Source organism: Henckelia pumila, chromosome 2, assembly GCF_033568475.1.
Source record: "Henckelia pumila isolate YLH828 chromosome 2, ASM3356847v2, whole genome shotgun sequence".
In the NCBI taxonomy this organism is placed as follows: domain Eukaryota; kingdom Viridiplantae; phylum Streptophyta; class Magnoliopsida; order Lamiales; family Gesneriaceae; genus Henckelia; species Henckelia pumila.
The window spans coordinates 76,623,100-76,644,176 of record NC_133121.1 but is presented as its reverse complement, the minus strand read 5'-3'; the positions used below and the strand labels follow the sequence as shown (position 1 = coordinate 76,644,176).

At 36.3% G+C, this 21,077-nt stretch overlaps 2 protein-coding genes across 3 annotated transcripts; both read right to left on the bottom strand.

Annotated features, from left to right (window-relative positions):
• Window positions 1–491: 491 nt before the first annotated feature.
• On the bottom strand, window positions 492–3,648 carry LOC140885122 (non-specific lipid transfer protein GPI-anchored 3-like). 2 transcript variants are annotated; one of them, XM_073292054.1, is made up of 3 exons: window positions 3,254–3,648; window positions 3,073–3,147; window positions 492–854 (listed from the first exon to the last, which is right to left on the bottom strand). In XM_073292054.1, the coding sequence occupies exons 1-3, from the start codon at window positions 3,576–3,578 to the stop codon at window positions 799–801; spliced, it is 456 nt and encodes a 151-aa protein (XP_073148155.1). In that variant the 5' UTR covers window positions 3,579–3,648; the 3' UTR covers window positions 492–798. The 2 variants fall into 2 exon arrangements, with proteins under 2 accessions (XP_073148155.1, XP_073148154.1); XM_073292053.1 differs by lacking the exon at window positions 492–854 and adding an exon at window positions 2,396–2,662.
• Window positions 3,649–18,156: 14,508 nt separating this feature from the next.
• Window positions 18,157–20,863, bottom strand: LOC140877756 (uncharacterized). The gene is made up of 6 exons (XM_073281333.1): window positions 20,831–20,863; window positions 20,383–20,771; window positions 19,840–20,136; window positions 19,179–19,282; window positions 18,933–19,075; window positions 18,157–18,312 (listed from the first exon to the last, which is right to left on the bottom strand). Exons 1-6 carry the CDS (start codon window positions 20,861–20,863, stop codon window positions 18,157–18,159), a joined length of 1,122 nt encoding a protein of 373 aa, XP_073137434.1.
• Between the last annotated feature and the right edge of the window lie 214 nt (window positions 20,864–21,077).

Genomic DNA, 21,077 nt, shown 5'->3' with positions numbered 1-21,077 from the left:
TTTAGAAATGTTTTAGGACTTAATAATTTATCTTGGAGCATTAATTTAGGGGGAATTTAGAGTTTTCAAGAGGTAAATTGATAAGCCAGTAGTCGGTTGCCCTAATGCTCAGGTGACTCGGTTTGGTTTCGAAACTGGACCAGTCAACTGACTCAGTCTGGTTGATAAACTGAACTAAGTCAACTGTACTTTTGGACCAACTGATCTTATCATTTACATTGATTATCACTTGACTCAATATTTGATTCCACAACAAACAAGGTGAACCAATCAGATTTTTTTAAAAAAATTCATTTGAAACGTTATATTTCGTCTCAAAATAATCATTATTTTATTAAAATATGTTTATGCCTATGACAGACCACCATGTTTTTTGTCAGGGAATTTCAAAAGGTTCATCGTGCATATGTAACATTAGTTTTGATATTTTAGTTTTGCCTATTGAATTTGAAATCTCTTCACATATTCTTGCTCTCGAAGTAAAATTTCAAATGCCCTAATTTCATAATATTTGCAGTTTCAATCTTCTCAAATGGCCAGTTCACCATCTGCATATGTATTGAACACAATGGGAGTAGACTTTGAGTCTTTGTATGATATGAATGATGAAGGCATTACTTCAGTCTTCCAAAAGATTGAGATATCTATGAGAAGGATTTAATCTTAATTTATCGCCAGTGCAATAGCAATCACGACGAAGCAATCATTCTTTTATTGCAGGACACCAGTTGGTTGTTGATGAGGTGTACTTTGCCAAAATCTTCAAACTTCCTTCTGAGGGAATTTCCGTCTTTAACACTATCTATACTCATGACCTAATCGGGATGCAAATTTGTTCTCCAACTCTAGCCAAGCTGTAAGAATGTCAGATTTCAAGAGAGATGTGAAAATGTAATTTCAACTCTTAGCTGATGTAGTTGCTTTTTGAGATTATGCTTCTAACTATATTTAATAATTTAAATAAAAGCGCTTTTTCAACATTTATCCAAACACCAAATTTAATTCTGCTTTTTCAAATAAAAGCACTTAAAAAACTGAACTTATTTAAGCACATTTTTAAGCTTTCAGCTTCTGTATCCAAACTGACCCTTAAAAGATCAAGCTAACAATGATTTACAATTTTATTACTTTAACAAGTAATTATACATATCAAAATTTAAACATAATATTTATATCTTACATATGATTCTAGTAATATATTATATATATCCGTTTATAGTTATTGTGTTAATGTATCTACTCTTAAAGGAAATCAACCAAGTTAAGAGAGAACTTAGAAGCAAGAAAACTGAATTGTGTAAAACAATTTACCATTTTGCCCTTCTTTAACGAAGATTTTAATAGAATAAAATAATTATACGAATGGTTAATGATATTAATTTAAGAAAAAATAACATTTATCATCCCTGTAAATCTCGGTGTTACTGACAACCCCCTATGAATGTTTTTGGAGCCTATAACCCCCTGTGATTCTAGATCTGTAGCATCACATCCCTTCAAGTTGAAAAATTACTAACTGCTCTTAAATGACTTTTATGAACTCTTTTATCACTCTTTGTTGAAAAATTAATTAAAAAAACAATGCATTAAATTATATTTTCAATGAATTTTATTTATACAATCACCTTAATTAATTTAAATATTAAATTTTATTTAAAAAATAATTAAAAACTTATTACTTAATTTAATGTAATAATACAATTTACTATTAAAATATATTTAGCTTATAACAAATATTAAGATAAAATAATTGTATATAATTTTCATATTAATTTAACTAAAAGTTAATTATTTTATTCAATTAAATATAGATATTATAAAACAAAATTAATTTAATCATTTATTTAAGCAGGGTATTTTATCATTTTTTAGCTGGAGCCTGGAAAGGGTGTGTATGCTACAGATCTTGAATCATGTACAAGGGGTTATTAACTCAAAAAAACTTTCATAGGAGGTCATCGACAAACCCGGGATCTCACAGGGGTGATACATTCAATTTTTTATTAACTTAATAGGGATACATTGGTGAAATAGTAGGAACTATAAAATTAAATATTTATAAAACTAAACTGTATCATTAGGACTGATGAAAAAATAAATGTAGCCTAAATGAGTGGAACGGAGGAAGTACTATAATACAGATAATGGAGTAAGAGATATTTACATTCGGTAAATAATAAAAGATAGAGAGATAGGTATTTATCCGTGAGAATGATCGAACCGATCCATATATAAAATGAAAAATAATATTATGCCATAAAAATGTATAATTTTTCATGAGTCGCGTCTATTAAGAAACCGTCTCACAAAATTAATCGTCTCACGAGACTTCTTGTGAGGATTACATGTGTGTGTTTGTATGTGTAAATGAAATGGAAAGTAGAGGAAGTGAGCATATGACAATCGTAAAATTTTAGCAAAAAATATTTACAAAAATTTTTTTGGGTTCGAAACAATGGAATTTCGACAGTCTAACACAATAGCTAGATCTCATTAATAAAAAGCCACCCACCCAACATTTGATGAATAACTTTATACTAGATTTCAATTAATCGGAATGCTAATATAATTAAATTGAAAATTGCAGCCAAGCTTAGAGATCCAGCAGCATGGGAAATCATACTGCTTCCTGCACTTTTGGGAGGTGGACTCACAGCAGAATCTGAAACAACATTTCATTAGATAAATTTTATAATTTATTCTTTCTTTGCCAAGATTTTAATATATTTGAAAATCAAGAAAACTCGGATTTTGTTCTCCTATATTGTCAAATATTTAGTTTGACTACTCATTTTTTCTAAGATGGGGTTGATGTGACACGCCACTTCAATAATCACGTAAGGTTCAGATTCGACGACATGGAAATACAAATTTTCATTTAAAATCAATTTCATTTCTAGAGAGGTTTTGTATTTAAATTTTTTTTGTTTTATGGAAATACAATTTGTATATTATAATTGAGAAGGTGACGTTTTTATTTCCGAAACAAGACATTTGATAGTAGATATCATGCATACTCTGATCCGGTAGATTATTTTGTACGTCTTAATATATGAATGCATAAAAATTTACCATTGGAAGAAGTGGAAGGTGCGGGTGAAGCCTTTGGGGAAGCAACAGGAGAGGGTGCAGCGGGAGAGGCTGCATCTGTTTAGAAACAAACTCAATAAAATTTACAAAAAAATTAACTTAACTTGAAATTTTATGTTATGCATGATTTAATTAAATAAAAGAAGAAAACAAATAATAATACCCTTTTTGCAATTGGATTGATCAACATTGGCTCCACAAGATTTTGCAAGATTGATTCCATCTTGTTGAGTGACGTTGAGACTTATCAAAATGTCACGATTGTTAAACACAGCGCAGAGGCATTGGCTTTCCTCGGCTACCACCTGTTTCATAGGCACGCAGCACGACGGCAGCGGGGTGGCCTGAGACTTCAGATACGGCTGGCATGGCAGCAGTTTCTGGATGCACCCCAGCGGATCTCCGCCGCCTTCTTGATCGGAAAAACCCACGAAAACCAGAGAGCATATCACCAGAAAGAACAAGCAAACAAAGTGGGAATTCGCCATGGATTTGATCTCTAGTTTTGTTTCTTTTCGATCGGTTCGCTGTTTGCGTGAGTGAGCGAGGGAATGTAGTGGTCTGCTTGGGATTTTATGGGTGAACGAAGAGATCTTTCTCACCTCAATTTCAGCACCGTATTTTAAGGTTGTTCTAATATTCTTCTTTGTGGATGAGGACAGACTTTTTTTTTTTTTTTTTTACCTTAATTGGGAAAATTATCCATTTTTCCTTTTACTACATCGTCAAACTTTCATCTTCATCATGAACCAAATTTTAATTTTAAATCATCAAGATTTAAATGCATGGAGTTAGTTGGATATATAAATGATGGTTTCCAAATTATAAAAATACTTCACCAACATACCCAAAGTTAGTTAGTATAAAATGTATAAGTTTAATTAATTATTAATATATATAATCTCATTTAAAATTTGTATGACATTCCTCGATTAATAAGATATGGCGATTCAAATCTTTTTTGACAAGGACAACAAGTTTATGTTATTTACACCTAAATTTTAATTTTATGCTATGTTGGTGGGGGGGTGTTATTTACACCAAATTGGGGTAATTAGGAAATATTGTGGATCATTTTGGCGGTCTGAAAAGATTAGGGACTATTTTAGGAATAATGACAAACTATAGGGACAAAAATGTGTAATAACCCATTTCGGAAACGTGAAGGGAGATACAGGTCGTATCCCCGATATCTTTTAACAAAAATATGACGGCAGGGACCAAATTGAGAATAATTACAAAACATTAGGGATCATTTTGGCTGCCCGTAAAGAAGAGGGGAAATTTTAGGAAAGGAGGAAAACAAGATGGACCAAAATGGATATTAACCCAAATAAGCTCAATGAAGATGGGATTGTTATTCGAAACAAAGCAAGATTGGTCACTCAAGGATATAGGAAAGAGAAAGACATTGACTACGGTGAGACTTATGCTTCAGTAGCAAGACTGAAAGTAATTAGAATGTTCCTCGCCTATTCATCTTTCAAGGATTATAATGTATAAAAAAATGGATGTTAAGGGTGTCTTTCATAATGGAAATCTTCAATAAGAAGTCTATGTAGAGCAGCCTCTAGAATTTTTTAATCATCAGTTTCCTAGCCATGTTTTTCATTTAAACAAAGCACTTTACGGACTAAAACAGGCTCTGAGAGCTTGGTATGATACTCTAAATAAGTTCTTCGAGAACACGATTTCACTATAGGCACAGTAGATAAAACATTTTTCAAATTTTCTAAGAATGATCATACACTTCTTGGTTAAATTATGTTGATTACATTATATTTGGGTCAACTAACCTCAAACTGTTCATGATGTTTCTCAAGTTAATGCATGACAAATTTGAGATGAGTATGATGGGTGAATTGACGTTCTTTCTCGGATTTAAAGTGAATTAGTAGGAGAATGGGATATTCATTAGTCAAACCAAATACACCAAATAAATTCTGAAAAAGTTTGGCATGAAAAATTGCTCAGCTATTACTACCCCTATGAGATCATCAATTAAGCTTGAAAAAGATGAAGGAGAAATTTTAGTGAGGTAGCCATGTATCGCGGAATAATAGGCTCATTGCTTTATCTAACTACAAGTTGACCCTATATTGTATTTGTAGTTTATCTTTGTGCTAGATTTCAGTATGACCCAAGACAGTCTCACTACTTAGTAGCCTAGCGTATATTGAAATATCTCAAAGGAACTCAAAATTTAAGGTTTTGGTATGCTAAGGATAACTCTTTAAATTTATTTGGTTATTCATATACAGATTATGTAGAGTGAAAATAGGACGGTAAAAGTACAAGTGGATCATGTCATTTTCTTGGAGACAGACTAATCTCATGTTTTTGAAAGAAACAAAACGTTCATTGCCACTTCCACAACTGAAGTAGAGTATCTAGCTGTGGAAAGTTTTGTACCCAACTGCTTTGGATACAACAACAATTGAGAGATTATGGTGTAGATACTAAGGAGAGATTTTCTATGACAATATCATCACAATTTCAATCACATATAACCATATTCTTCACTCCAGAACGAATCATATCAATGTTAGACATCATTTCATCTGTGACATGCATTTAAGAAGGACATAAGATTGGAATATGTCTCTACGGAACAACATACGACAGATATTTTCACCAAGCCACTCTCCGAGACTAAGTTTTCTCACTTTAGAAATGTTTTAGGACTTATTAATTTATCTTGGAGCATTAATTTAGGGGAAATTTTGAGTTTTTATGAGGTAAATTGTAAGGCCCAGAAATATTAAATTATTAATTATGGGATTTGAAAATTAAATTACATATAATGGGCTAATATTGATTTGAGAAGTTATGGAAATGATAGATTTAATTTTCGAACCGAAAATATTTAATTTGGAATTTTTCGAATTTTGAGAATTAAATTCCGAGAATTCTTAAAATTAAAAGAATAAATATTCGATTTGAATATTTATGGAATTTGAGATTAAATTCCATATTTTGGAAATTAAATAAGATTAATTTTGAAGATGAAACCCGATCAGGGGTTGATTTGAAAATATCGAAGATTCGAGGGCTAAAGTGCAAAAGGCCGGGATTATTGATTTAATCCGAATTTATTTAATTTTAATCCGAGTATATTTAATTTGTAAATATTTAGGATTTCGATTTAAATTCTAATATTCTTAAATTATTTTGGATTGAAATTGAATTAAAACGAAGGCCGAGGACTGAATTGCAATTAATGAAGACTTGAGGGACTAAATTACAATATTGTTTGAAATTATCTAAATTGAAAATGGATTACTCAGCACACTTACGTGCAAGTAGAAAAGAAAGGAAGGGAAGGAGAACAGAGCAAGTCGACACTTCTCATTTCTTTCGATTTTGATTTGTTCAAAACCCCGTAACTTTTGATCCGTTCGTCTGATTTTAATTCCGAAAAGTGTTTTGGAATCCTTGCAATGAAGGCTATGATTTGATGTAAGTATTTTTTTATATTTTAGTCAGGTTTCGAAATGAGAAAGGATCAGAACTCAGAACTTTCGTTGATTTATTGTGTTTTGAGTTCGATTTCGAATACGGTTTGACGATTTGATGTTGTATGCATATATCATAATTCCAGCTTTTATTCCAGCATTTATTTCGATTTAGGTAGTTGCTGATATGCTATTCTTGTGCTGGTTATAGCTGATATGAGTTGAATTTGCTGATGTGTTTATTAGAAATGAAGTCGATATTGTTCGGTTACCAATTTTCAATCGTTACTCCGCCGAATTTGAGATTTGAAGCTGTTTTGCTAGCTGATTTTTGACATGACATATTCTTGAAGATGTTAGGATGTTATATCCATTTGATTCTTCAATTTTGTAATTGTAATGAAAGATAAGTTGGACTTCTTAACTAAAGGGAGTGAGATTTCCTAAAATGACATAGGGATGGGCATTTTTGGAAATCACTGAATTCGGATTCAAAAAAATTATCTTGACTCTAAAAGATGCAGAAATAGTTTCTGTGCACATTGGTGAAATCAGTTTATCAATCGGAGTCACGATGAATTTTATATTAATTTTTAGAACAACGGGCTTGGCTTGTTGGGCTTAAGTTATGGATTGTGGGCTTTAAGGAGTTAGAGTCCTAACACAATTATAACTTAACCTAGTCTAGAAATTATCTATAAATATATGTAGTGGGTTCGAAAATTGTGTGATTTTGTGCATTATAATTTTCGAACACTGCAAAATAATTTTAAGGGATTTTTCGAAAATTCCTTGCTCCTTTTTGAGAAAATTCGGATTGTGATTTTTGTGAAAAATTACAATTCTGAATTGACAGATCATATCTGTTTATTCTCTACGAAAAACTTCTGATTGATTTCTAGTGCAGTCAATCAGAGGGTTTCTGTTTTCTGTTCGTGGACCTTATTCCGGTGATTGATCATGACGCCATCAGTTCCCGGGATTTACAAGAAGAGCAGATTAAATTCTGTTGGAGTCCATAATCTCGTTTCGAGATTTAAGGTAAAACATTAATTGTGATTATTTGTTTTACTTGTATGAATTTAATCGTAAAAGTATTGATACCCAGATATGGAATCGTTTCATATTAATAAAAATAAATTTTTAAACTTCCGCTGCACCGGGTATCAATTCTAATTGATCTGAACACATTTTCCAACAGTGGTATCAGAGACAGGTTGCTCAAATCAAACGATTAAATTAATCGATTGTACAAAATTTTTAAGCCTCGGTTTTTGAAACAAAACAAATTTTTAAAATTAAATTTTTGACGGGCAAAACACGGGCAGCGATCGGATCGCTGCCCGGGGCAGCGATTGGATCGCTGCCCAGACCAAGCCCCGGTCGGGGCACGGGCTGCCTGGGATTGTCCCGGGCAGCCCGGAAAATTAAAATTTTAATTTTTTAAAAATTTTGAATTTTTGAAATTCGAGTGTTTGATCCGATCGAAAATTGTTTTTGATTAGATCACGAGGCATCGGATCGAATTGTTCCAGTCCAAAATTTTTAAAATTGATTTTTGGATAAATTTGAATTTTTGGAAAATTTATAAATTTTATCCGTTAAATTAAATTTTATAAAATTAATTATTTTGGTACAATTGATGATAAGATATGATCTTATGGATGGATAAGATAAAATATGATTTTATCTTTTAATTATGATGCCATTGCATGTTTATCCAATTATTTTAATTATTGAATTAATTATTGGATAAAAGGATGATCGATTGTCATGACCAATATTTTAGGTGTATGTTAGGTGATTTACATTTGTCCTATTGTTATTGGTGTTTATTAATGGGCTTGGTTTATAGCCCAATATGATTGTCATATGTAATAAAAGTGGGCCTGGTTTATGGCCCGTTCCCACCCCTAAAATGTATCCCATTTTTGTCATCGAAATTTATTGTAAATTTATTAGACTTAGTGGGAGATAATGTTTTGAAGAAATGGTGGGCCCAGCAGACAATAAAGACGAAGAAATGTAAATTGGAAGCTCAATGTAATAGGATTGCATTGCATACTTACATATCACCTAGGATTGGACTTAGACTCGTGATTGGCAACCACGGGTCGATTAGTAAATGGGATCGATCATCCTTAAATAATATATGATATTATTGATGTATGCATGTTTAGACATAAATTGTATGAATCCCGCAAGCATACATAAATTGCATGATGAGACAAATTTTCAAAATAAAATCCCTCATTTTAAATATGATTTAAAATTGATATCAAGATAAACAAAAGGGAATTTTAAATATTGTTTAAATATTCCTACCTTCCATCAAAGATCAATGTATGTGATGCTACCCGCGGATATGGTCCGGCTCATATTATTGGGGGGGCCCGTTCGTCGGAAAGCTGTACATTGGATCGACACATGTTGTAAGTTGGGTGGAACTCCCATGGGATTGGCTCATATTATTGGGGATCCACATGGCGACCGTCCATCACAACTTAATATTGATGGGTCATCTTGACATGTCACAATAAACGGCGTCATATTATTGGGCCCTTATTGAACATGAGGTAAAAACATGGAGGTTGCTTAGGAAGCAATTGGGCTCTACCTTTTGAAAATTATAGTTGGCTGATATTATTCGGGACTATAGTTTGTCAATTGGACTCCATGTTCCCACTAAAGAAAATGTTTCTCGTTTTCACTAGAGGGTAGTGAAATCGTCAAAATAGTGGGAGTGTAATTCATAAAATAAAATTCGCCATATTTTATGTCTTAGTAAATTAATTGAACAAATCACTGATTATTGTCTGTTTTCTTTTCAGTATTTCATTACTATGAATTCGCGTAATCCACTACTCTCAATTCTCGATCAAAACAAGTTGACTGGCGCTAACTATACGAAATGGTTCCGAAAGTTAAAAATCATTCTAAATTCGGAGAAGGCTTTCTACGTGTTAGAGAAGCGTCCTCCGAAGGAAGCCCCGGCTAACACTAGTCCGAAAGAGTTGAAAAAGCTTGACGATTGGTGGGACCATGATGTCAAGGCAAAGAGTTATATGCTAGCATCAATGTCTGTTGAACTCCAGAGGCGATTTGAGGATGCGGTGAATGCTGTTGACATTCACAGCGCACTCAAGGAACTTTTTGGAGCTCAGTCAAGGGCCGAGAAATTTGCGACTATCAAAGAGCTCATGACATGCCGCATGCGAGATGGGACTTCGGTCCGTGAGCATGGGGTACACATGATTGGGCTCATTGAAAAGTTGGTAAAACTCGAACTGACATTAGAGCATGAACTCAATGTGGACTTGTTGCTTCTTTCACTTCCTTCGTTGTTTGACGGCTTTGTGATGAACTTCAATATGAACAAGATAGAGGCCACCCTTGAAGAGACTTATGAAGCCACACTAAAGAAGGCTAAACCGGTACTCTTGGTTGGCTCCTCTTCTAACTCTAAGAAAGGACCAAGTGGAAAGGGTAAGAAACGTTCTGCCCCGCCCAAGAAGATTGTACCAAATAAGAAGGCTAAGGCTTCAATTGGAATAAAAGATGAAAACGTTTGCCATTACTGCAAGAAACCCGGTCATTGGAAACGTAACTGCAAGGAATACCTCGAACAGTTGCGAACTGCAAAGTGTATGTTTTACATTGAAATAAATGTTTCGCTTAATACTTCTTCTTGGGTATTGGATACCGGATGTGGATCTCACATTTGCAATGATTTGCAGGTGATGACAATAAGTCGTAAGCTAAGGATGGGTGAGACCCAACTAAGGCTCGGGAATGGTTCTAGAGTCGAAGCCAAAGCTATAGAAGACATTTATTTAGTTTTGCAGAACAATTTTAAGTTATTTTTGAGAGATGTTTTATATGTTTCGGATTTGGTCAAAAACATTATATCTATTTCTATGCTTGATAGAGATGGTTTTTCTTGCAATTTTGTAAATGGGATTTGCAATATTTACAAGAATGAATGTTTGATTGGAAATGGACAACTTGAAAACGATCTATATAGCTTAAAATTAAAAGACGTTCCAATTAATTATGTTGATAAACCGGTAACAACAATTAAAAGGAAGGACGATAGTCAAAACCCGGCAAACCTTTGGCATGCTAGGCTAGGTCATATTTCCTCAAGGAGGATGAACAAGCTAGTGGGAGAGGGCATGTTTGATATGTCTAATATTAACTCTCTACCTACTTGTGAGTCCTGCCTAAAGGGAAAAATGACTAAATCTCCTTTCAAAGGGAAACCTGAGCGTAGTCAAAATCTGTTGGATTTGATCCATACAGATGTTTGCGGTCCATTTAGGATTGGTACTAAATGTGGCAACACCTACTTCATTACCTTTACTGATGATCATTCTAGGTATGGGTATTTATATTTAATGAAATATAAGTCTGAAGCATTTGAAAGGTTCAAAGAATTCAAGGCTGAAGTAGAAAACAAACTAGGTAAAAGTATTAAGGCACTTCGATCGGATCGAGGTGGAGAATACTTAAGTACCGAGTTTTTAAACTATCTAAAAGAGAATGGGATTCTCTCTCAGTGGACTCCTCCTATGACACCTCAGCTTAATGGTGTTTCGGAGCGTCGCAATCGAACTTTGTTGGACATGGTTCGATCCATGATGAGCTTCACTGAGCTCCCACCTTTGTTTTGGGGCTACGCGCTTGAAACGGCGCTATTGTTGTTAAACAACGTCCACACTAAAGCAGTAAATAAAACACCATATGAGTTATGGAATGGCAAAGCTCCTAAGTATTCGTACTTGAGGATTTGGGGATGTCCTGCTTACGTGAAGCAGACAGTGGGAGATAAGTTGGATAGTCGATCCTCCTTATGTTATTTTGTGGGGTATCCGAAGAATTCAATCGGATATTATTTCTATCATCCTAATGAAACAAAAGTGTTTGTTTCAAGGAATGCCACCTTCTTGGAGAAGGAGTTCTTATTGGATAAGAAAGGCAAGATGATGGAACTCGAAGAAATTCAAGAAGAACCCGAGATACAAAATAACGATCCTACACCTCAAGAATCATCACAAGACACGCCTATTGCTAGAAGATCCGAAAGGACTTCTAGACCTCCTATTAGATATGGTCTTCTTCTTGAAGGGGATCAAAGTGAACCCGATATTGGATGTGATCCAAGAAACTTCAAGGAAGCAATTTTTGATGCGGATTCAAATTTATGGCTTGAAGCTATGCAATCGGAAATAGACTCGATGCATACTAACCAAGTTTGGTCTTTAGTAGATCCTCCCGATGGAATTGTTCCAATAGGGTGCAAATGGATCTACAAGAGAAAGCTTGGGCCTGACGGAAAGGTATTGACCTACAAGGCACGATTGGTGGCAAAAGGTTATACTCAAAGACAAGGAGTTGACTATGATGAAACCTTTTCACCAGACACAATGTTCAAGTCCATAAGAATCCTTATTGCCATAGCAGCATGGTATGACTATGAGATATGGCAAATGGATGTAAAGACTGATTTTCTTAATGAAAACATTAAGGAAGAGATCTATATGATGCAGCCTGAGGGATACACATCCATGGGAAGCGAGCATAAGGTATGCAAGCTTCAGAGATCAATTTATGGTCTCAAACAAGCATCAAGAAGTTGGAACCAGAAATTTGATGAAACAATAAAGGATTTTGGTTTCATCAAGAACCCGGAGGAACCATACGTGTACAAGAAAGTAGTTAAGGATGCGGTAACATTCTTAGTACTTTATGTTGATGACATCCTACTCATGGGGAATGACGCAGGGATGTTGCAGTCAACAAAGATATGGTTATCAGGTAGATTCTCGATGAAGGATTTGGGTGAGGCCTCCTATATTCTTGGGATACAGATCTATAGAGATAGATCTAAGAGAATGATAGGACTTACTCAATCAACCTACATCGAAACCATATTGAAAAGGTTTTCAATGGATGGGTCCAAGAGAGGACATCTACCTATGTGTCATGGAGTTTCTTTATCCAAGTCTATGTGTCCCAAGACTGACGAAGAGATAGAGAAGATGACACACATACCATATCCGTTAGCCATTGGTAGTATCATGTATGGGATGATATCTACAAGACCGGATGTGGCCTATGCTCTGAGTGTCACGAGCAGATATCAAGCCAATCCCGGTCAAATGCATTGAAAAGCCGTGAAGGATATTCTTAAGTACTTGCGAAGGACTAAGAATGTGTTCATGGTTTATGGAGGAAGAGAATTGAAGTTGGAAGGCTACACCGACTCTAGCTTCCAATGTGACGTGGATGACTCGAAATCAACCTCTGGATTTGTATTCGTGCTCAATGGCGGTGCTGTCTCTTGGAAGAGTTCCAAGCAAGACACCACAGCGGATTCCACCACTGAGGCAGAATACATTGCAGCATCAGCTGCTGCTAAAGAGGCGGTTTGGATAAGGAAATTCATCCAAGAGTTGGGTGTAATTCCTGAAGCTGTTGGTCCAGTCCCGGTGTACTGTGACAACACGGGTTCCGTTGCTCAGGCAAAGGAACCAAGGTCTCATCAGAAGTCCAAACACGTACTGAGGAAATACCACATCATCCGGGAGATAGTGGAAAGAGGAGACATCACTGTCGAGAGAGTGGCCTCTACAGACAATATCGCTGATCCGCTTACTAAGCCCTTGCCAGGACCATTGTTTGACAAACATCGCGAAGCAATGGGATTACGTAGTATGACTAGTTGGCTTTAGGGCAAGTGGGAGATTGAAAGAGTGGGTGCCCGATTAGCCAACTTGTGGCTAAGGGCTTTTATGACTCTATGTAAAACAATCTTTTGTTTAATATAATTTACACTTTTATAATGGTATTGACTTTATCTTTCTTCATATTGTTATATGATGATATAATATTGTTGTTTTGATAAAGACCTTGAATATACTATAGTGTATGTAAGATGTGGTAGCACATGGGGATGGCTATCATGAAACACATCTTATAGTCACTGTATATTCTAAACTGTTCCTAGTCAATTGAGCCGTCCGCAAATAAGGATAAGGATCGCTCGAGATTGAGACTAGCATTTGTGATGCCGAGTACCACGTTTCATTGGTATGGAACATAAAGATGTTCAAAGCATGCAAATGGATATTCATATGATGAATGATCGAACTACCCTATTCGGACTTTCCAAGTGGTTATCACTTATCGAGTGGATAAAGTCCGCGGTTTTGGTTGTACACCATTAGTCCTTATTACTTGAAACATCATTGAGACTCTATATGCTAGTACTGTACTTTGACTCGTTTACCGACTCTATTGGGGTCATCAGGTGTCGGGATTGGGTACAGTTACGACACATATAGGAGTCGATGCTTTGTTGTCAAGGATTCACCACATACTTGCGAGTGTGGATATCCTATGCGATCTGAGGAGATATTAGTGTGACGAATCTCTGGCCAGAGTACATGATGTGTTTTAGGTTAATGGGTTTTCCTAGTAACACATGCGATGTCACTATTTGATCTCCAAGATGTTATGCATAGTTATCGAATCTCGAACAACTCTCGATATACCAATGGTTGTTGATTCGATCGGGATATATGGTTGAAGGGACCGTACTGTACGCTAACCAAAATCTACTGGTTCTTGCAGGTACTATCACTAATACCTAGGGAATCATGGGGCCATGTTGCTAGGCGCTCTTACCATGATTCGATGGGTAAGTCGGAAATTGTTGTTCCGAGTCACAAGGAGTTGTGAGCCCACGGCTAGCTGTATTCCTGAACCATTGAGGGTTACACAAGTAATGGATTACTAAAACCCCGTAGAGATAGTTAAATTTAAAGAGTTAAATTTAATGAAAGAGAAGTTGGACTTCTTAACTAAAGGGAGTGAGATTTCCTAAAATGACATAGGGATGGGCATTTTTGGAAATCACTGAATTCGGATTCAGAAAAATTATCTTGACTCTAAAAGATGCAGAAATGGTTTATGTGCACATTGGTGAAATCAGTTTATCAATCGAAGTCACGATGAATTTTATATTAATTTTTAGAACAACGGGCTTGGCTTGTTGGGCTTAAGTTATGGATTGTGGGCTTTAAGGAGTTAGAGTCCTAACACAATTATAACTTAACCTAGTCTAGAAATTATCTATAAATATATGTAGTGGGTTCGAAAATTGTGTGATTTTGTGTATTATAATTTTCGAACACTGCAAAATAATTTTAAGGGATTTTTCGAAAATTCCTTGCTCCTTTTTGAGAAAATTCGGATTGTGATTTTTGTGAAAAATTACAATTCTGAATTGACAGATCATATCTGTTTATTCTCTACGAAAAACTTCTGATTGATTTCTAGTGCAGTCAATCAGAGGGTTTCTGTTTTCTGTTCGTGGACCTTATTCCGGTGATTGATCGTGACGCCATCAGTTCCCGGGATTTACAAGAAGAGCAGATTAAATTCTGTTGGAGTCCATAATCTCGTTTAGAGATTTAAGGTAAAACATTAATTGTGATTATTTGTTTTACTTGTATGAATTTAATCGTAAAAGTATTGATACCCAGATATGGAATCGCTCCATATTAATAAAAATAAATTTTTAAACTTCCGCTGCACCGGGTATCAATTCTAATTGATCTGAACACAGTTTTCCAACAACTACGTAGTATGACTAGTTGGCTTTAGGGCAAGTGGGAGATTGAAAGAGTGGGTGCCCGGTTAGCCAACTTCTGACTAAGGGCTTTTGTGACTCTATGTGTAAACAATCTTTGTTTAATATAATTTACACTTTTATATTGGCATTTACTTTATCTTTTATCATATTATTATGTTGTGACGTACTATACAATGTTTAGATAAAGACCTTGAATATACCAGAGTGTATGTAAGATGTGATAGTAGAATTGAATGACTATCATGAAACACATCTTATAATCACTGTATATTCTAAACAGTTCCTAGTCAATTGAGCCGTCCGCTAATAAGGATAAGGATCGCTCGAGATTGAGACTAGCATTTGCGATGCCTAGTACCACGTTTCATTGGTATAGAACATAGAGATGTTCGAAGCATGCAAATGGATATTCATATGATGGATTATCGAACTATCCTATTCGGACTTTCCAAGTGGTTATCATTAATTAAGTGGATAAGTCCGCAGTTTTTGTTGTACACCATTAGTCCTTACTACTTGAAACATCATGGAGACTCTATATGTTAGTATTGTACTTTGACTCGTTTACCGACTCTATGAGGGTCATTAGGTGTTGAGATTGGGTACAATTACGACACATATAGGAGTCAATGCTTTGTTGTCAAGGATTCACCACACGCTTGCGAGTGTGGATATCCTATGCGATCTGAGGAGATATTAGTGTGACAAATCTCTGGCAAGAGTACATGATGTGCTTTAGGTTACTTGGTTTCCTAGTAGCACATGTGATGTCACTATTTGATCTTCAAGATGTATTGCATAGTTATTGAATCTCGAACGACTCTTGATGTACCAATGGTTGTTGATTCGATCGTGATATATGGATGAAGGGACCGTACTGTACGCTAACCAAAACCTACTAGTTCTTGCAGGCACTATCAGTGATACCTAGGGAATCATGGGGCGATGTTTCTAGGCGCTCTTACCATGATTCGATGGGTAAGTCGGAAATTGTTTTTTCGAGTCACAAGGAGTTGTGAGCCCACGGCTAGCTGTATCCCTGAACCATTGAGGGTTACATAAGTAATAGATTTCTAATCCCCATTGAGATAGTTGAATTTAAAGAGTTAAATTTGGCGAAAGAGAAGTTGGACTTCTTAAAACAAAGGGAGTAAGGTTTCCTAAAATGACATAGGGATGGGCATTTTTGGAAATCACTGAATTTAGATTCAGAAAAATTATCTTGACTTTAAAACGTGCAGAAAAGGTTTCTGTGCACATTGGTGAAATCAGTTTATCAATCGGGTTATGATGAATTTTATATTAATTTCTATAATAACAAGCTTGGCTTGTTGGGCTTAAGTTATAACTAATGGGCCCTAAGGTGTTAGTGTTCTATTAGACATATAAGTTAGTCCAGTACAGAAATTATATTTAGGAGTTGATGGGATTTTCGAAGTGTTCTATTAGACATATAAGTTAGTCCAGTACATAAATTATATATAGGAGTTGATGGGATTTTCGAACAACACACACATCTACAGTTTTCAAAAATCCTAGATTAATTCTAAGGAGAATTTTCGAACTCTGTCTCCCTTTTGTGAGAGAATTCAGTCTGTGATTTTTTGAAAATTACATTCTGAATTGACAGATCAAATCTGTAAATCTCTTCGATAAACATTTGATTGATTTCTAGTGCAATCAATCAGAGGGTTTTAGTTTTCTATTCGTGGACCTAATTCAGGAGTTGATCGAGCGAGTCATCGGTTCCTGGGATTTACAACAAGAGCAGATTTAATCTGTTGGAGTCCATAGTTCAAGCAATAGCTTGAAGAGGTAAAATTATAATTGTTATTATTATTTTACTTGTTTAATTTTAATCGTAAGGATTTGATGCCCATGATCTGGAATCGTTCCAGATCAGAGATTTTTTTTTTTTTTAAACTTCCGCTGCTCCGGGTATCAGATCTGACTGATCTGAAAATGTGTTCCAACAAGATGATGCGGCAGGATGCGGTGACGAGCTTCAGAAACACGGCATGACAGGGCCAAGGTGGAGGTGTGTGGCGGCGGTTGAATCAGGTGCATCGGTCGAGATGGCTGTGAGGCTGGAGAATATGACCGGAAGTGATGACCGGAGCATAATGGTGTGGCCGCCGATGGATTCCCTGTGATTGAAGATGAAAATTGGGTGAGAAATTGAGAGTGTAAGGATTTTGGGGTTAGGGATTTAGATAGAATATATAGGAGAGAATGAGAGAGGGGAGAAGAGGAATCGCGATTTAATTCGCGCTATAAGGGTCTCGCTCGATCGGTAAAGATTGACCGATCGAGCGAGACCAAATTACCAACCTTTCTGCCTTTTTAAAGGAATGATCACTCGATCGGTAGAAGTCTACGGATCGAGCGAGACAAAATTGCAAACCTTATGCCTTACCAAAAATACGCTCGCTCGATCGGTTAAACTACCGATCGAGCGAGACAAAAAAAATAAAAAAAATATTTTTGTATTTTTCTATTTTCCGAAAAACCAAATAAAAAACAAGGAAAAGGAAACGAAAAACACTGGGTTGCCTCCCAGTCAGCGCTAAATTAACAGTCAGTCTATAGCTCGACTGCATGCTGCGATTTATTCGATATCTGGCGGAGAATCAAGTGTTAGATCATGCTCGTTCTCTCCGTCATTTGCGTGGACCCCTCATGATAATGTTTCAATCGTTGTCCATTGACCTTGAATATTTTCGAGGTCTCCAAGCTCTGTATCTCTACTGAACCATGAGGAAAGACATTAGTAATAACAAACAAGCCAATCCATCTAGAACGCAACTTACCTGGGAATAATCGAAGTCGTGAATGGTAGAGAAGAACTTTCTGACCGACTTCGAACTCCCGTCTAAAAATCTTTTTGTCATGGAAAACCTTTGTCTTTTCCTTATAGATCTTGGAGCTGGCGTATGCATCATTGCGTATCTCTTATAATTCTTGCAACTGCAACTTTCGATGCTCGCCACTCTCATCCATCTGCATATTAAAGTTCTTGATAGCCCAATAGGCTTTATGCTCAAATTCCACGGGAAGATGGCATGGTTTCCCAAAAATCAGACGATATGGGGACATCCTAATCGCGTTCTGTAGGCCCACAAAGCGTCATCCAATCACAAGCTCCATTCCTTCCTTGTAGGATTCATTGTTTTCTCCAAAATAGATTTAATCTCTCGATTCGAAACTTTAGCTTGGCCATTGGATTGTGGATGATATGCAGTGGATATCTTGTGCGTCACATGATATTTCTTCAGCAAACTCGCCACAGTTCGGTTGCAAAAATGTGTTCCTCTATCACTAATAGAGGCTCTTGGAATGCCAAACCTAGAGAAAATATTATGCTTGATAAACTTTGCAACCACTTTAGAATCGTCAGTACGGGTGGCCTTAGCTTCCACCCATTTCGAGACATAATCTACAGCAAGAAATATATATATAAATCCGAATGAACTGGGAAAGGGTCTCATGAAGTCGATGCCCTGTACATAAAAAAATTCACAAACTAAAATAGGTTGTTGAGGCATCTCCTTGCGCTGGGATATATTACCTGTCTTTTGGCATTGAGCGCACGACTTACAAAAATCGTAAGCATCTCGAAACATGGATGGCCAAAAAAATCCACAGTCTAACACCTTTCTCGCTGTACTTTTCGCCCCAAAGTGTCCACCACAAGCATATGAGTGACAAAATGTGAGAATATGGATTACCTCACTTGCAGGGACACATTTTCGTATCACTTGATCGGCGCAGTGTTTCCATAAGTATGGGTCATCCCACACAAAGTACTTAGCATCGCTTCGAATCTTATCTCTCTGCGCTTTGGAAAAATCAGAGGGAAACCCATTAGTAACTAAATAATTCACAATATGCGCATACCATGAATAACCATAGACAGTAAAATCATCCATAAAGACCTCTAAGATATGCTCAAAAAAATCAAAAAAAATACTAACCATACACCGCTGGAATGTGGCTGGTGCATTGCAGAGTCCAAAGGGCATACGTCGATATGAAAAGGTGCCAAACGGGCAAGTGAACGTAGTCTTCTCCTGATCTTCTGGTGCAATAGCAATTTGAAAATAACCAGAGTATCCATCAAGAAACCAATAGTAAGAATGACATGCTAACCTTTCAATCATTTGATCAATAAAGGGCGAAGGGAAGTGGTCCTTTCGGGTTTCAGCATTTAATTTTCTATAATATATACAAACCCTCCACCCATTTTGAATTCGGGTAGGAACCAATTCGTCATCCTTATTCTTCACCATCGTAATCCCGGTTTTCTTGGGAACCACTTGGACTGGACTGACCCACTGACTATCATAAATTGGGTAGATGACTCCAACTTCAAGGAGTTTCAGAATTTCAGCCTTCACCACCTCCATCATGGGTGGGTTCAACTTCCTTTGCGGCTGACGTGAGGGGTTTTCTCCTTCCTCCATCAAGATCCTATGCATGCACGTAAAAGGGCTTATTCCCTTGATATCTGCTATGGTCCATCCAATAGCAGTCTTGTGCTCCTTTAGAACTTTGACCAGTTGCTCCTATTGTTCGGCTACCAAACTGTTGGAGATGATAATTGGTAATGTTTTTCCTTCTCCAAGGAAAACATACTTAAGATGTTTGGGAAGAGTTTTCAGTTCAACCACTGGTGCCTGCAAAACATATGGAAGGCGCCGAGTATTAGATATTGGTAAAGAAAGATAAGCAAGATTACCTGACTGAGGTAGCGCAGGTGCACTGATCAACGTGTTCAAAATTTCCTTCATCTCTCCATTACAATAAATCTCATCATCTTCATCATGCTGAATGGGTGTTGTAATAGCCACCTCTAGCTCATCTTTTCCAGCATGCTCACAATGCTCTTGTGCCAAGTAATCCACAATATCAACAGAATAAACACAATCATCACTGTTATGAAATTTCATGGTATCATAAATATTAAACTTCACAACCTCTCCATCAAATTCCATAGTGAGTGTGCCACTGTGAACATCAATTTTAGTCATCGATGTTTTCAAGAATGGTTTGCCTAACAGAATAGGACTATTGTGATCACTGTTTTCCATGTCGATCACATAAAAATCCGCATGAAATACTAAATTATTCACTTGCAATAACACATCTTCTACTATTCCCCTAGGGTATGCATTAGACCTATCAGCTAACTGTATGGCAATTCCAATTTTATTCAAAGGACCAAGTTTCAAGGATGCATAAATAGAATATGACATAACATTGATCGATGCTCCTAGATCTAACATGGCCTTCTCTTGTCTAACATTCGCTATAGTGCATGGGATAGAGAACATACCTGGATCCTTGCATTTGGCAGACAATTTCATTTGGATCACTGCAGATACATTCTCACCTAACTCTACCTTCTGAAATCCTTTCAATGTTTGTTTCCTCTTTGCTGTGCACAATTCCTTCAAAAACTTTGCATATCGAGGAACCTGCTTAATAACATCTAGCAATGGAATGTTTACCTCACATCTACGAAAAGTTTCATAAAGTTCCTTTATCTCTTCATCTTTTCTAGACTCCTTAAGTGCTAAGTGAAAAGGGGCAACAGGCTTGTAATCAGAGAGGGGGGTAAACTTACCTTTTTGCGCTTCTTCCTGGATTGCTTCTCCATCATCCACTTTTGGCTTTTCATTCTGATCATTCTTGGACGAAGCATCTACTTATTTTTCCTTGATTTTCAACTCCTTCCCATTCCTTAGAGTGATGGCACTTGCGTTCTCTCTTGGGTTCGGAATTGTTTGGGATGGAAAAGCGTTGGAATGCTGTGCTTCCAACTTGTTTATTGCGGTAGCGAGCTGTCCCATCTGGTTATTCAAGTTCTGGAT

What these genes read in the sequence shown, in the direction of transcription:
- LOC140885122 (XM_073292053.1), bottom strand. Translation starts at nt 3,578, where the DNA reads ATGGCGAATTCCCACTTTGTTTGCTTGTTCTTTCTGGTGATATGCTCT. An exon ending in TCAATCCAATTGCAAAAAGG is followed by an intron (nt 3,148 to 3,253) that starts GTATTATTATTT and finishes GTTTCTAAACAG; the next exon opens with ATGCAGCCTCTCCCGCTGCA. An exon ending in ACCTTCCACTTCTTCCAATG is followed by an intron (nt 2,663 to 3,072) that starts GTAAATTTTTAT and finishes ATGTTGTTTCAG; the next exon opens with ATTCTGCTGTGAGTCCACCT.
- LOC140877756 (XM_073281333.1), bottom strand. Translation starts at nt 20,863, where the DNA reads ATGGAGAAGCAATCCAGGAAGAAGCGCAAAAAG. An exon ending in CCAGGAAGAAGCGCAAAAAG is followed by an intron (nt 20,772 to 20,830) that starts GTAAGTTTACCC and finishes TTAGCACTTAAG; the next exon opens with GAGTCTAGAAAAGATGAAGA. An exon ending in AATGTGTCCCTGCAAGTGAG is followed by an intron (nt 18,313 to 18,932) that starts GTAATCCATATT and finishes GTGGGCCTACAG; the next exon opens with AACGCGATTAGGATGTCCCC.